Here is a 16,704-nt window from a genome sequence, read left to right as displayed (position 1 = left end):
TAGATTTCATTTAGCAGTTGAGTCTGCTCTGGGTACATGATTGAAACAATTGCTGCATGGTTACCCAGTATGATTTTCACTTTACACTTGCACGCACCCTTTATTTCCCTCTTTTAACCCACTACCCCACACACCCGCATGCACCATCCGGCAGTCCTATAAAAGATCTCCGATAAAGAGTCCCTTTGGGGGGCCCGTAGGGAATTGCAGCGCCGGCCCTACGAGGAGCAATTGCCCGATGATGAAGCATGACATCTTTCCAGGTGTGTGAGGGCAACAGAGGACACAAAATGGTTTCCCCTTTACATATTTTTTGTGGGTCCCTTTACCTAAGGATTCTCTTTCTTTTACTTTCCTTTCCTCACATATGGGTGACTTTTGCACCCCCTTGCATTTGGTGACTTTCAGCACCTTGTATTAGGAACAGTGTCCCCTTTTTGGTAATGAGTATTATAATAAGGAGCATGGACACTGGACCTGTTAAAAAGCTCCTTGGTCCCCCTCCTCTCCCTTTTGTGTCATATTGAAGCACGGCTTGCCAGCCGAGGGACCATTCTATCTCTTTTTTTTCCTTTCTACAGGCGCATTGGACATATTTTGGTTGCCAGTGGGGTTTGCCAATCTATATTCTTAAGGGTGAAACAGGAGATATGAAGATATTCGCATTAGGAGTGACATTTTTACCTGAACCCTCCACATAAATAAGTGTTTCTTAATCCCATGGACAGACATTAATAATTGGGACCCCCATTATATCCACGGGGTTAACATACTGAAAAGCGGGACTTGTACTGATTTGAATAGCTCTCGTCACCTCAAATCTGGTTTCCGAACACGAGTAACTTCCCAAGTCAATTCCCATTACGAACCATTGTTCTACCGTGTTGAACCATTTCATTATTTATAAGTAAATTGAGTAGACGTGAATTTAGAGCACACTTACTGCGCATGTATGGGGGAGTAGTTCGACCGAGGTTTCCGCACATGCGTGGTACGTTTAAACACCTAAGCATGCGCATTGTCGTTTTCTAACTAATAGGATGTCCCGGAAAGGGTATACGCCCAGCACACCTGACCCATTCAATCTGGCTATATAGTTACTGGGGAGTGCCGCGGCAATTCCTGGCCGACACAATGATGGGGTAGGTGTGGAGGAGGGAGCGCCCATTTTAAGAGGTGAGCAGATCTCCCATAAGGGACCCTGATACCGTGAGCGCTCAGTTCTCTGTATATGACTTCCCGTGTTTGGTTGTAAACCCCATGCTGTTATCTTTACAGCTCTTTAAATTGGTTGAGTCCATTGATTGAAGCCAGAGGATCGTTCTCCTCAGCATTGCGAGGTGAGAGCGTATTAATAGATGTCAATTCTCGTGGGCACTGACTCTTGACGAGGTTTTTCGAGAATCATTTTTTAGAGTGGTTGAGACCTACTGTCACAAAATATAGGGGCACATTGGGTCCTACCTCACCCCCTCATTTTAATATTACCTATGTGAGGGTCATGCATCTAATTTTCTGGGCCTACTCATATGCAATCTTTACACCTTACTGGCCCTGCAACCTCCAACTTCCTGGGATGAACCTGTGTCCCATGCGCCTGCTATCCTTGACAATCTTATGTGTGGATGTGTACACAATGTGACACATAATGTGGCATCAAGGTGTTCCTGATGCTTGAATTTAAATTTAAATTTAATTTAAATATACTTCTTATTTTGTTCTTTCCTAGGTACTGACCAGGAGCGGTTACAAATATGCAGCTGTAGCCAGACTTGGGGTATACAGGTTTCTGCCCGCCCTGATCGATTATGAGGGTATTTTTAATTCATTTATCACGTGCACCTTACCTTTTAGAATTCTGGTCCTGACGAAGCGCCAACGACCCCTAAGGCGACGCAGGCGCGAAACATGTTGACCTTTGTCCTTCTATACCCAGGCATAGTATGCCACTGGGGCTAGATTTCATTTAGCAGTTGAGTCTGCTCTGGGTACATGATTGAAACAATTGCTGCATGGTTACCCAGTATGATTTTCACTTTACACTTGCACGCACCCTTTATTTCCCTCTTTTAACCCACTACCCCACACACCCGCATGCACCATCCGGCAGTCCTATAAAAGATCTCCGATAAAGAGTCCCTTTGGGGGGCCCGTAGGGAATTGCAGCGCCGGCCCTACGAGGAGCAATTGCCCGATGATGAAGCATGACATCTTTCCAGGTGTGTGAGGGCAACAGAGGACACAAAATGGTTTCCCCTTTACATATTTTTTGTGGGTCCCTTTACCTAAGGATTCTCTTTCTTTTACTTTCCTTTCCTCACATATGGGTGACTTTTGCACCCCCTTGCATTTGGTGACTTTCAGCACCTTGTATTAGGAACAGTGTCCCCTTTTTGGTAATGAGTATTATAATAAGGAGCATGGACACTGGACCTGTTAAAAAGCTCCTTGGTCCCCCTCCTCTCCCTTTTGTGTCATATTGAAGCACGGCTTGCCAGCCGAGGGACCATTCTATCTCTTTTTTTTTTCCTTTCTACAGGCGCATTGGACATATTTTGGTTGCCAGTGGGGTTTGCCAATCTATATTCTTAAGGGTGAAACAGGAGATATGAAGATATTCGCATTAGGAGTGACATTTTTACCTGAACCCTCCACATAAATAAGTGTTTCTTAATCCCATGGACAGACATTAATAATTGGGACCCCCATTATATCCACGGGGTTAACATACTGAAAAGCGGGACTTGTACTGATTTGAATAGCTCTCGTCACCTCAAATCTGGTTTCCGAACACGAGTAACTTCCCAAGTCAATTCCCATTACGAACCATTGTTCTACCGTGTTGAACCATTTCATTATTTATAAGTAAATTGAGTAGACGTGAATTTAGAGCACACTTACTGCGCATGTATGGGGGAGTAGTTCGACCGAGGTTTCCGCACATGCGTGGTACGTTTAAACACCTAAGCATGCGCATTGTCGTTTTCTAACTAATAGGATGTCCCGGAAAGGGTATACGCCCAGCACACCTGACCCATTCAATCTGGCTATATAGTTACTGGGGAGTGCCGCGGCAATTCCTGGCCGACACAATGCTGGGGTAGGTGTGGAGGAGGGAGCGCCCATTTTAAGAGGTGAGCAGATCTCCCATAAGGGACCCTGATACCGTGAGCGCTCAGTTCTCTGTATATGACTTCCCGTGTTTGGTTGTAAACCCCATGCTGTTATCTTTACAGCTCTTTAAATTGGTTGAGTCCATTGATTGAAGCCAGAGGATCGTTCTCCTCAGCATTGCGAGGTGAGAGCGTATTAATAGATGTCAATTCTCGTGGGCACTGACTCTTGACGAGGTTTTTCGAGAATCATTTTTTAGAGTGGTTGAGACCTACTGTCACAAAATATAGGGGCACATTGGGTCCTACCTCACCCCCTCATTTTAATATTACCTATGTGAGGGTCATGCATCTAATTTTCTGGGCCTACTCATATGCAATCTTTACACCTTACTGGCCCTGCAACCTCCAACTTCCTGGGATGAACCTGTGTCCCATGCGCCTGCTATCCTTGACAATCTTATGTGTGGATGTGTACACAATGTGACACATAATGTGGCATCAAGGTGTTCCTGATGCTTGAATTTAAATTTAAATTTAATTTAAATATACTTCTTATTTTGTTCTTTCCTAGGTACTGACCAGGAGCGGTTACAAATATGCAGCTGTAGCCAGACTTGGGGTATACAGGTTTCTGCCCGCCCTGATCGATTATGAGGGTATTTTTAATTCATTTATCACGTGCACCTTACCTTTTAGAATTCTGGTCCTGACGAAGCGCCAACGACCCCTAAGGCGACGCAGGCGCGAAACATTTTGACCTTTGTCCTTCTATACCCAGGCATAGTATGCCACTGGGGCTAGATTTCATTTAGCAGTTGAGTCTGCTCTGGGTACATGATTGAAACAATTGCTGCATGGTTACCCAGTATGATTTTCACTTTACACTTGCACGCACCCTTTATTTCCCTCTTTTAACCCACTACCCCACACACCCGCATGCACCATCCGGCAGTCCTATAAAAGATCTCCGATAAAGAGTCCCTTTGGGGGGCCCGTAGGGAATTGCAGCGCCGGCCCTACGAGGAGCAATTGCCCGATGATGAAGCATGACATCTTTCCAGGTGTGTGAGGGCAACAGAGGACACAAAATGGTTTCCCCTTTACATATTTTTTGTGGGTCCCTTTACCTAAGGATTCTCTTTCTTTTACTTTCCTTTCCTCACATATGGGTGACTTTTGCACCCCCTTGCATTTGGTGACTTTCAGCACCTTGTATTAGGAACAGTGTCCCCTTTTTGGTAATGAGTATTATAATAAGGAGCATGGACACTGGACCTGTTAAAAAGCTCCTTGGTCCCCCTCCTCTCCCTTTTGTGTCATATTGAAGCACGGCTTGCCAGCCGAGGGACCATTCTATCTCTTTTTTTTCCTTTCTACAGGCGCATTGGACATATTTTGGTTGCCAGTGGGGTTTGCCAATCTATATTCTTAAGGGTGAAACAGGAGATATGAAGATATTCGCATTAGGAGTGACATTTTTACCTGAACCCTCCACATAAATAAGTGTTTCTTAATCCCATGGACAGACATTAATAATTGGGACCCCCATTATATCCACGGGGTTAACATACTGAAAAGCGGGACTTGTACTGATTTGAATAGCTCTCGTCACCTCAAATCTGGTTTCCGAACACGAGTAACTTCCCAAGTCAATTCCCATTACGAACCATTGTTCTACCGTGTTGAACCATTTCATTATTTATAAGTAAATTGAGTAGACGTGAATTTAGAGCACACTTACTGCGCATGTATGGGGGAGTAGTTCGACCGAGGTTTCCGCACATGCGTGGTACGTTTAAACACCTAAGCATGCGCATTGTCGTTTTCTAACTAATAGGATGTCCCGGAAAGGGTATACGCCCAGCACACCTGACCCATTCAATCTGGCTATATAGTTACTGGGGAGTGCCGCGGCAATTCCTGGCCGACACAATGATGGGGTAGGTGTGGAGGAGGGAGCGCCCATTTTAAGAGGTGAGCAGATCTCCCATAAGGGACCCTGATACCGTGAGCGCTCAGTTCTCTGTATATGACTTCCCGTGTTTGGTTGTAAACCCCATGCTGTTATCTTTACAGCTCTTTAAATTGGTTGAGTCCATTGATTGAAGCCAGAGGATCGTTCTCCTCAGCATTGCGAGGTGAGAGCGTATTAATAGATGTCAATTCTCGTGGGCACTGACTCTTGACGAGGTTTTTCGAGAATCATTTTTTAGAGTGGTTGAGACCTACTGTCACAAAATATAGGGGCACATTGGGTCCTACCTCACCCCCTCATTTTAATATTACCTATGTGAGGGTCATGCATCTAATTTTCTGGGCCTACTCATATGCAATCTTTACACCTTACTGGCCCTGCAACCTCCAACTTCCTGGGATGAACCTGTGTCCCATGCGCCTGCTATCCTTGACAATCTTATGTGTGGATGTGTACACAATGTGACACATAATGTGGCATCAAGGTGTTCCTGATGCTTGAATTTAAATTTAAATTTAATTTAAATATACTTCTTATTTTGTTCTTTCCTAGGTACTGACCAGGAGCGGTTACAAATATGCAGCTGTAGCCAGACTTGGGGTATACAGGTTTCTGCCCGCCCTGATCGATTATGAGGGTATTTTTAATTCATTTATCACGTGCACCTTACCTTTTAGAATTCTGGTCCTGACGAAGCGCCAACGACCCCTAAGGCGACGCAGGCGCGAAACATGTTGACCTTTGTCCTTCTATACCCAGGCATAGTATGCCACTGGGGCTAGATTTCATTTAGCAGTTGAGTCTGCTCTGGGTACATGATTGAAACAATTGCTGCATGGTTACCCAGTATGATTTTCACTTTACACTTGCACGCACCCTTTATTTCCCTCTTTTAACCCACTACCCCACACACCCGCATGCACCATCCGGCAGTCCTATAAAAGATCTCCGATAAAGAGTCCCTTTGGGGGGCCCGTAGGGAATTGCAGCGCCGGCCCTACGAGGAGCAATTGCCCGATGATGAAGCATGACATCTTTCCAGGTGTGTGAGGGCAACAGAGGACACAAAATGGTTTCCCCTTTACATATTTTTTGTGGGTCCCTTTACCTAAGGATTCTCTTTCTTTTACTTTCCTTTCCTCACATATGGGTGACTTTTGCACCCCCTTGCATTTGGTGACTTTCAGCACCTTGTATTAGGAACAGTGTCCCCTTTTTGGTAATGAGTATTATAATAAGGAGCATGGACACTGGACCTGTTAAAAAGCTCCTTGGTCCCCCTCCTCTCCCTTTTGTGTCACATTTCTCCTCTGTTGACTTGTTTACATAAAATGAACGAATACCAGAAAGGCCTTGGGATCCCCATAAGTTTGAGAATCACTTGAACACTTCCTCACAGGATATGACTGGCCTTCGGGCTTAATGTTGAGACAAATCTAGTGCCAAGCACATAAACACTATTAATACGCATGTGGTTATATTTTGGCTTCTTTTTGTGTGTGTTTTATCTGCCCCTGTTTACTTTCATTCAAATAAAGTCCATTTATTCAGAGTTGGATACGTAGGCTAGTGCTATTTACTGTGTCATTCCTTATCAGAATGTCTAATCCATTCCATACCCCAAGGCCTTAAGTTCTTAACCTCGATAGAAGAACACAGCAATGACCAAACATCCGCTGCATCAATGTTCATCACACATTATACTATTCTTCTTAGCATGTCTGTTGAGCCATTAAACATTTACGTTTCCACAGTTTGCCTCCCATTCATATCTGTCATAATTCCCCAATAGTGCATCCCCCTCCTTAGTTTAAAATGTTTCTGAGGGCACCCTAAAGATGTATAGATGGGGCTCTCCAGAGTCACACAATGATCTAGTCTCTGTCCTCATGCTTTCAGGTCTGGGGGATGTTTGCTACATTAATGCCAGTTAATGTCCCTTTTTGCTATTACATAACTAAGCCTTAATAAGACCATTTTGTATTTGTTAGTATCCAAGTCAGTTGCTATGTGTAGTAGGATACTTCCCGCCGGGACTCCCACATCCTGCAGTACACGGACCACCGTGCAGCAATGTACATAGTGGGGTCACCTACAAGGCTGGAGAGAGGCATTTAATAATCACCCAGTTGATGATACAGTGGACCCATTCCTCTGTGATTCCCGGGCCATCACTCACTTATACAGGCTCCTGAAATGTGGTGGCCAGCATATACTTTTTCATTTTCACTTTTATGATTTGGATGGAGAGTGACTTACCACTTGGTCCTGAAGAATGCCCCATAACCCCTGTTGGGGTCATTAGAAGGCAGAAACATGTTGACCTATTGTAGGGATATATTTGCTAATAACCCCTAGTCCTTTCACTTTTTGAATCCAGTCCTAGGAGACCACAAAATAAAAGCCATTTGACCATCCAGATACAGTTTAACCCTTTTTTCTTTGCACTCTGCCCCACACAATCCGTATACTTGGTCCCTTACCCAAAACACCTCAGCTCCTCTTCTAGCCCAGAAGAGTTGTAGCCCACACCAGTGACCTGGTGGCCTTGGTGTGAGGAGGGAACCCTATGAAGAAGCGCTAGTTCTTGTCCCGAAAGAGGTACCTCACATGCGATTGGGCACCTTTTGGGCCCACTACCTTAATTACATCATAACCAGGGAGCTTTAGTTTCTCTCTCCCCCTCCCCCTTTTTTTCACGACCTGTGCGACGTACTTATAGTGAGTTCTCATAGTAAGATACTTCTCACAGTGTGCGTTTTACACTCTTCCAGAAAGGCCTGATTTTACAGCAAAGCCAAAAGTGTGGAGCAAGTCTCCCGATTGGCAACTACATCATAGGCACTCTGGGAAACTGGCATGGTGAATCGTCATCATTTTTTGGGATCACTAAATAGGAGTTGCTATGGCCGCCTTTCTATGTGCCATCTTGGCCTGTTGCCATCCTGCTCCTGTAAGAGTTTCCACATCTGCTTCCCATACGCTAATGAGTTTGTCAGATATACAGGGGGCATGAACTATCAATAAAGGATAAAGAGAAAATATGTTGTGCCTTCTTGATGCTTTTAGATCACTCAGCTGCTTTCAATATCCTGGAAGAGGTGGGCATATCACGCTGACTATTGGATGGTCTGCACCCTTTCTGTCAGGCTCAGATCTGTCTTGGGTCGAATTGTCACCTCTGAGTCCAGTGCTGTAGAGTGCACTCCTTCCTCTGCTACTTTTCTACATTCATGTTCAGCCACTTCATGATCTCCTCTATGGATCCACAATAAAGTTCCACAACTATGCCTAATATAAACAGATAGTATTGCAGTTGTCTAGATATCTCATGGTAGGTACTGTGAAAGTGTGTTAAGGAAACCTTTAACGTTATGCAAATACAAATGGAATACAATTAGAGTCCAAATGTATCCAAATTTGAGTTTCCACTTAGAAACACAAAGTCTACTCTTAAAAATTAAAACTTTAGGTGCTAAACCTTGAGAATAGGGTAAAAATAACAAAAAACACTGACAAATTTGAAACCATTGAAAGTTATATTCAACTTGAAGGTAAAGATAGGCAGCCAAACTAATGATAATGCACCTTTGAACTACCCCCTAAAGATGATGTGTACAAGTCTCACTGACCTGGACAAACCACACAGATCAAATATTGCATGGGTGCAAAAATCAACTACTGCAATTCATTCGTCATAGGAGGCACAACAATAACATCTCATAACTTCACGTTCTGAAGAATTCTGCAGCCTGGGGCGAAGGAATCCCATTTTATTGCATTAGTATTTAAATAACACTTTCCTACACTTTGCAAGGACTAAAGCGCTTTCTGGGTGGTTGAACTGTATTATTTATCAAGCACTTTATAAGCCAGCTGTAGTTGTGAAGCGCATCCCTTTGCATTCATTTCCTAGGCGGCCTTCGGAGTGCATGGTTTAAAAGGTGTCTGACTTAGCTAAATGTGACATGTTGGGCAAGGTGAGTGAGGTTTGCCAACACAGTGGAAGGACAGCATGTGTAATGTTGCTGACCATAAGCGTGACGTTTTGTGGAGTATGCGAGTACAGACGCAACTCTTTATGGAGGCACTTACTTTCTTTAGGGGTCAACGTCATAATTGCACCCAAGTTAATATCTATGCACTGGCTGCCTGGGCAAGCCACAGTGATAGTTAAAGCACTCATGCTGGTGCCCAAATTGGTATTGGGCTCTGCTTCCAACTTCCAAATTAATTGCTTCTGCATAACCAACCCAAAAAGATCCATCAAGTCAAAAGGCAAGTTACTCCTGGCTTCATTTAAATCTGTTTTTCTGACGCTGGCTAGCGCCCAGCGGAATGTGTTACTATAGAAACTATCTTTCCCTGAAAAACTGCACTCTTTCAAGAGAGCTCTAAAACACTTGTTTTAATCTATGCTAGGCTGCTTCTTTCCAAATCTATAGGCTGTCTCCACCTTTTAAGCGCTACATTAATCCCCAATGATAATGCGGTTTGTGTTTCCTCCTGGCATTTAGAGCTGACCTTTTTGGTTGATATCTATAGCTATGTTATAGTGACAGGAAGATTAAGCGAGTGAATTTGAAAGAAAGTATATATCGTTTTTGCCTTGTGCATAGTATGAACTGTGTGCTAGCCAAAAAGGAAGGTTTTTTGCATTTTCCGCTTTAAAACATGAATCTGAACAAATTGCATCAACCACGTTGTAAAACTTAGGGAATTGATGGTGTTTACTGAATGGTTGTGCAGACTGTGTGTTTGGAAAATGTAAGAACATTGGAGAATGTGATGCAGTCAAGCATGACAAGGTAAAGGCGTGGCTGAGGCAGGCCAACCTGTGACTGGACAGATTGTCAACCGATTTCTGAGACGGGTGTTTTGTATGGCTTATGTAAGTGCAAATAGGTACAGTTGTTGACATTTGCACTGGAAAATTGTCGAGGTCTTAAAGAAATACTTCCTTTCACTGAAGCTCAGTTACATGTACCTGGGATTCATGCATTGAGTCAGTGCAGACTGGACTATGCCAACTCAATCTTCTATAAACTTTAAACAAAATATCTCAGAATGGACAACCCTGTGTGGTAACATAACCTGCATAGAGGACTCTGATCGTAAGTAATACCATAAAGTGACTTGCAAAACTACCAGCTTACAGAAAACCAGAAACTGCACGCCTGGCTCTTACACTCCTTCACCCATCACACTCCTAAACACTGCGTCCCCATGACACGATTGCCGTACCTCTGTGGTCATCACACACGACATGAAAACACTTATCACATAGTATCAAAAGAAACTTTTCTTACCATACACCCTAAATTTTGTAGCATGTTGCCTAAATAGACAAGCGCTTCATCACCCTACTTCTGTCTCCCTCGATGAACAGGGCCAATTGAACTATGCGGCAGGGAAGGACCAACTTGTGCAACAACTAGGAATAAATTGTGCATCAAAAAAAGGCAAATTATGCGGCGTAATGTGGTACATTTTGTGAGAGCATTACTTCACTATTTTGTCATTTGGACACTTGTTAACACTGCCTGGCCATAGGTTACGCCTCATTAGTACCAGTTTAAAAGCCAAATAAAGCAATAAATAATAACACTAAGGTGGGCAGTCAACCTTTGCCATGGGCCTCCCCCTACGCGACAACACATTGCCCCGTTATGAGTAACTTTTAAACCATGTGAGCTAGAAACAAATTATGTTTTTATTCAGCAGATTTTGCAGGCAGCATGAGGATTATGAGGCAAATCTATAAATGTGCAAAAAAACGCAGAGACAACACAATCGTATAATAGGGCCCTTTCCTGGCTACAGTTATTTTTGAGGCACCTCCTTCCGTACTTGCCAGGTTCCTGGCTCTGTGTTTACTATTCAGAGGATAGTGAAGGTGGAATAGAGGATAATGGAAAAAGAAGGAAATGGATAAAAGAAAAGGTGAGTAGAAGAGAACAATGACAGAAAGGGAGGAAATATGGAACAAGAAAGGCGATCAAAAGGAAGCAAATTAAAAGTAAGAGAAATGAGTCAATAATAAAGATGAGGAGAAGAGGGAGCAAATAAGGACAAGCAGAAAGTATATCCTCAAACTCAACAGGAAATTCTACAAAGGATTAGATCAAAAGGAAACCCCACTGATCAGGAAACTCGCAGACATCTCTACTAACCCATTTGACCACTACCCGCGTCCCATTGAATCGCTAACCTTGCGAAACTGAAACAGCAACGCAGCATCCAAAAACTCATCACTGCTTGAAGGCAAACGCCGGCAGGTACGCAAAACTCACCGCTGTCTGATGGCATAATAGCCACGGCAGGCACCCAAAACTCAACACTATCAGAAGGCACTAGATAGACAAAGACAAGACTCTCTGAGGAAACATGCTGACAATTCTGCAAACTCAAATGACCGCTACCCGCGGCCTATCACTGAGCTGACCATGTGATACAACCTCAACTGTGACAAAGAGTCACACATCAATAAGACAACCTAAACAGCGACTAAAAAATTCGAAATGAATGTGGAGTAATGAGGCTACTGCCTCGGTATCCAAAAACTCATCACTGTCAGAAGGAATCTGACAGACGAAAACAAGACAGTGTCGTAGGGAATGGGTGTGAATGGGAGGTAGTGATATAACTGTAATTGCATTTATATAGCTCTTACTACCCCATACGAGGCATCAAAACACTTTTTGGCGAGTAGCACGCCACTTTGGGACCCAAAAGGATTAGTGGTGGATTAGTATAGGGAATAACGAATATAGTATTAGAATAGGGAATCACAAGTTAATTTTAGCACAGAACATTCAAGTCTGTTAGCTGGATTGAATAGAGTAATAGAAGGATGGAAGAGGGAAGAAAACCAGAAGTGTTAATTGGTAAATCTTAGCAGTAAGTTGAAGTCTGTGATGAGTAAAACAATTATGGAGAGAAGAAGCTGTAGAAAAGAATTAGGGAGATACATAATCAGTAGAAAATTAGGCCTGAGATGAGTCAAATGAGAGATAACATGAGGAAGAGTTTAGTAAGGTTGTTTGGGAGATCATAGTAGTAAACTGATGTTTGAGGTGAGACGGGAGAAAGGGATGGAGATTGGGAGAAGAGACAGGTATGAGGGTGTAGCTTATGTTGATGCAGTGACACAATGCCCAGATGTATGAGGGGGGCCCATTACACACCAATGATCTCTGTAGTTTACAATGGACTCTGGAAGCGGGGGTAGAAGTGCAATTTTTCTTGTTTGCATTAGGACCAGGACCTCCTGGCTATGCCACTAAACCATATATAGCTGGAAAACTGGCCAACATTTCCAAATCGGGGCAGTTTTTAACTTGTAAAGACAAAGTGTATAGTTTTTTGGCAAGGCATAGGAGCTTGTGCATTAGCACTTGGTGCAGTCAGCGTTTGTGGTAATATCAGACAAATCAACAGTACAAACTGATCCACTAGACCGTAAATCAGGCCCACAAAAAGTACACACACTGACTTGTCAAACCAGCCCCTTTGGCACTGCCAAACTGCGCTCTAGGCCGGTGCGACCCTGCCTTCCTTTGAGAGTGCAGGACAGTTCCTTTCTACCCTGATAAGGCATGCCGCCCTCCGACCCACGATCGTTCCACCCTATGCCCCTACTGAGGGAAATTCTCATGTCTGACGGCTCCTCCGTGAGGGGAGGAGGCTCTACCCATCACTCCCACGAGAAGTGAAACCTCTCTAGCCCAATGGGTCTATGCAGACATGGGCAAGCGGTGGTATAAGGCCTGACAAGATCCGGAAATCATATGCACCAACGTCCTCCTTGCTGTGTATTACAAGTAGGGCTCCTAGTTTTCTGGGATTTATTTTTAAACATTTCTGTCAGTATTTATCCGTATTTCTTTTTTGCCCATTTTATTGGTGTTTATCCATATTTATTTTAGGTTTTGAGAATAAACTGGGACGTAAAATGGTATATTTCCACAGTTATTTAATGGATCAACAAGCACTCGTACTTTGATTACTTTCGTGTTTTAGCAAATTAAGCAGGCACATATAACAAAACAAAACTGACAGGTGAATATCAGCATTATATACAAATACATGTAAACATATGCCTATATTTAAGGAAATCTCATCTGTTTTTCAATCCCCATGGTGTCTACTTGCTTAGCAGTTGGTCTGGAATTAATGAAGAACAAGACGAGTTACTCACAAGAAGCATAATTTTCTGTATTTTCCCGCTTTTAAAAATAAATAGACAGGAAATAGATTGTTTTCTGTCTGTATTTAACTGTAAAAATCAGTAAAAACGGAAAACTGGAAGCAGTAATTACAAGTACGGAACACGCTTCCGGATGATTTAGGATCGGCGACCCAACTCATGGGTTTTAGGAAGCCTGTATTGGAGTTCTTTCTTTCCCTGAACTCTGTTGCCATTTTTGTGCCCTAAATGTTATGTAAGGTCCACGATTGGGGGCGGTAATGCTGCTCTCTTCTACAGGCCGTAGTGTCCCCTTGCACAGTTGCACTCAGTGAGGGGGCATCGTGGCGTGGAGACCAGGGCACCGCTCCGGTCCTCGGTGGGGTAATATCAGCAGACAGCAAGTCATTCAGGACTGGGTGCCCGTCTCCGAGCTGCAACCAGGCCGCTCACCCCCCCATTCCCATTACCCGACGGCGTAGGCACCAATCTCTCCACACTCCCGTGCCTCCGCCTGAAAGCGCCATCCCGGCGACATTTATTTAAAATAAAAATAACGTTAATTGTTTATAAATTCGCACCCGATGTGGGCCCAGCCCTTGGCACACAAACCTAGGCCTCTGTTCTTAATGCCGCAATTCAAGTGCGACTCTCCGCCCTACGACGGTAGGAAGATCACATAACTCCCTGTCACTCGGAGCACCATGTTCTCAATTCGACTACGTTTATAAGGCACTGAAAATAAAACCAGCCAGACAGACGTGTTCAATTTAAGTTAATTATGACTATTCGCGAAGCAATAAATGAAGTCCCGGAATGGAGTCACCGTGCTTATATACCCTCACATGCTCACTCTTGCTCGCCCTGGGTGGGAGAGGGTATGAGTGTTTGGCTCACCTCGCTTGAGAGTCTCCGGCGTCGCGAGGCATCTCGGAGCTCACTCAATCCGTCTTGGGATCGGCGATCTCGGGTTGTTGCCAGGGGCGCCTCACTCCCTCGTCGGACCCATCCCTCCGTTTCATGGGACCGTCGCTCCACCTTCAACCATCCACTATGTTTTAAAATGGTGTCCTGAATGCGCTCCCCTTGGACCCCGTCCGTCCAGTGCCAGATTGGAAGTGAGACCGGTTTCAGATTTGGAGCCGCCCCCCCAGGCCAAGTGCAGATCTGGTGTGAACTGGATTAAAACGGTAGGCCCAGGAGCCGCCTCTCCCATCAGGAAGTGCGCTCCCTGGGTGCCCTTGTGTGGGAGATGAAAGAGACGGGAGGGGGGCAATTCAGAGGTTCACTTCCAAAGCTAAACTGATTAGAAGTATTGTGCGAGGACCTGAGGCCTGCAGGGGGTCTGTGTGCAGCCCAGCCCCCCTCTCCCGGCTCACCCCAGTTCACACCCGGGGCTATGGAGATACCAGTGTGTCCCAGCCCCCTCTCACACCTATCGGTGCATACAGTGTCCAGCACGGAAGATTCAGGGGCACAGCCAACACGTACAGCTCAATAAAGATGGCGCTGATAAGAAGTCTCAAAGTGAAACCAACCGACAGTTCAAACGCAGGGCGTTGATCCCAGGCCAGTGCCCTACAATGCCCAATCACTGACGGTGCTGATACTGGACAGATTTGCAAACTGCAACCAGGCCCGTGCTTCGGCGTTGACCTTAATGAAACTCAACATAGACTACACCTGGGCAGTGCTGCAAGGGGCCGTCCACAAATTGCACCTTACTCTGTCTGACCCACTTACAAGGAGCTATCTAAAAACTGCACCCTGCCCATCTTCTGAACAGTGTTACAGGAAACGTCGTCTAACTGGACCTGCTGCTTAGTCTGGGCATTGCTACAAGAACAGTACAGAAACTGCACTCTATTCTACTTGCCCCCTACCGCAAGGGGCGATATAAAAACTGCACCATGCATCTTACCCGAACAATGATGCATGCTGCATCTTACGCCTTATCTGAGCATTTTGTTCACGGGGCAGTTAACAAAATCCAATTACACTTAACTCCGCCTGACTCCTGCTGCAAGGAGCCATATCCAAACTGTACCATGCTTGCAGCTGCATGATGCACGCCAGTCCAGGCTCTGCCTTGTACGGAACCATGATGGGTGCATGCCCATCAACTAATTCCGGGCAAAACTGCACGGGCCCGGCTGCAGAGTGATGCCACAGGTCCACGTGTGCACAGCAGAGGCCACGTATTTGCTAACTGCTCATTCACAGCTGGCCAGGGTCGGACTGGTTTTTAGGCAGGGCCACTGGGATTTTGCGGCAGGAGCGGGCCAAATTATGCGGCAGAGTTGAGTAAATTGTGTGGCAAGGAAAGGAAAATTATGCAGCATAATGTGGTAAATTTGTTAATAGTTTCACTACTTTATTTTGTACTTTCACACTTTTTAACATTGTCTGGGCATTGGGTGCACATCATTAGGACCAGTTTAATACACAAATATAGCAATAAGAAACAGAAAGGTGACCAGGCAAAAGGCGCTCCACTGCACGACAACATGTGTCACTGCGTTTTTAGTAACTTTTGAAACATTTACGCTAGAAACAACATTTTGTTTTGTTAAAATCTGCAGATTATGTGGAAAATGCAGCACATCTATAATTATGTGGAAATCGTCACAGCTGCACAATTGCATAATTTCAGTGGTCCCGCTTATGGGGCAACAAGGCAGTGCCAGCAGATGGGCTGATCTGACAGGTCAATGTGAGGGCCATTTTTGTTGTTGTTTGTGGACAACTATAGGTCCCAGAATTCAAAGAAAAAACCTGGACTGGAGCAGCACATCACATATGGACCAGGGAAACATGGCAGGGTAAACTCCTAAGTCTGTATTTTCTGACAAAATGGAAAGTATTGCTACACCGCACTGCACTACGCTATAAAACTTTGCTTTTTACAGAGTTCTCAAGTTTCCCAGTTCCATACATGATTAGCTCATCCAATAGAAGTTTTATCCTTTGCCTTCTGGGAATTGTAGTACTGTTGATTTTATTATAAAATCAGGATTGCAAGTACCAAAACACAAAGAAAACAAGCATTTACAATGCAACGGTTTCGCCTTTGGAAAGTTGGAGCTATTGGTTTTTGTAAATGACATTTTATATTTATATATCGTTATTGGCATTGTCAATAACAATATATAAATATAAAATGTCATTTACAAAACCAATAGCTCCAACTTTCCAAATGCGAAACCTATTGGAACCCACGGACCTAAACACATACAAACAGCAATGGGCAACATAGGCATTCATGATAGCGAAGCGTAATATCGTCCAATTGTGGGGAGCTAGCCAGCCGCCCCAGATTGAGAAATGGAGGAAGATTTAGACTGGTGTATGTTTAGGGAGAGGTCAGTCTATTCTGCTAGGGGATGCCCGAGGAAGTGGGGTAAGGTCTGGGAGGCTTGGAATCA

At 44.4% G+C, this 16,704-nt stretch overlaps 1 protein-coding gene across 5 annotated transcripts in view; it reads right to left on the bottom strand.

Annotated features, from left to right (window-relative positions):
* VRTN (vertebrae development associated) overlaps positions 1–16,704 on the bottom strand; it is a 131,781-nt gene that overhangs the window by 45,550 nt on the left and 69,527 nt on the right. For 2 of the 5 annotated variants that reach the window (XM_078659882.1, XM_078659880.1), the window contains exon 1: positions 14,177–14,808. The exons of 1 other annotated variant lie outside the window; for it this stretch is intronic. Coding sequence is in view for 1 of the 4 variants with exons in the window: in XM_078659880.1 (XP_078516006.1) it covers positions 14,177–14,208 (32 nt within the window). In the remaining 3 variants the exon portion in view is untranslated. 2 more of the 5 variants (XM_078659883.1, XM_078659884.1) reach the window with 2 other exon arrangements.

Source organism: Lissotriton helveticus, chromosome 9 (assembly GCF_964261635.1).
Source record: "Lissotriton helveticus chromosome 9, aLisHel1.1, whole genome shotgun sequence".
Classification (NCBI taxonomy): Eukaryota; Metazoa; Chordata; class Amphibia; order Caudata; family Salamandridae; genus Lissotriton; species Lissotriton helveticus.
Note: the sequence above shows the minus strand (reverse complement) of the source record. Positions and strands in the feature narration are given on the sequence as shown.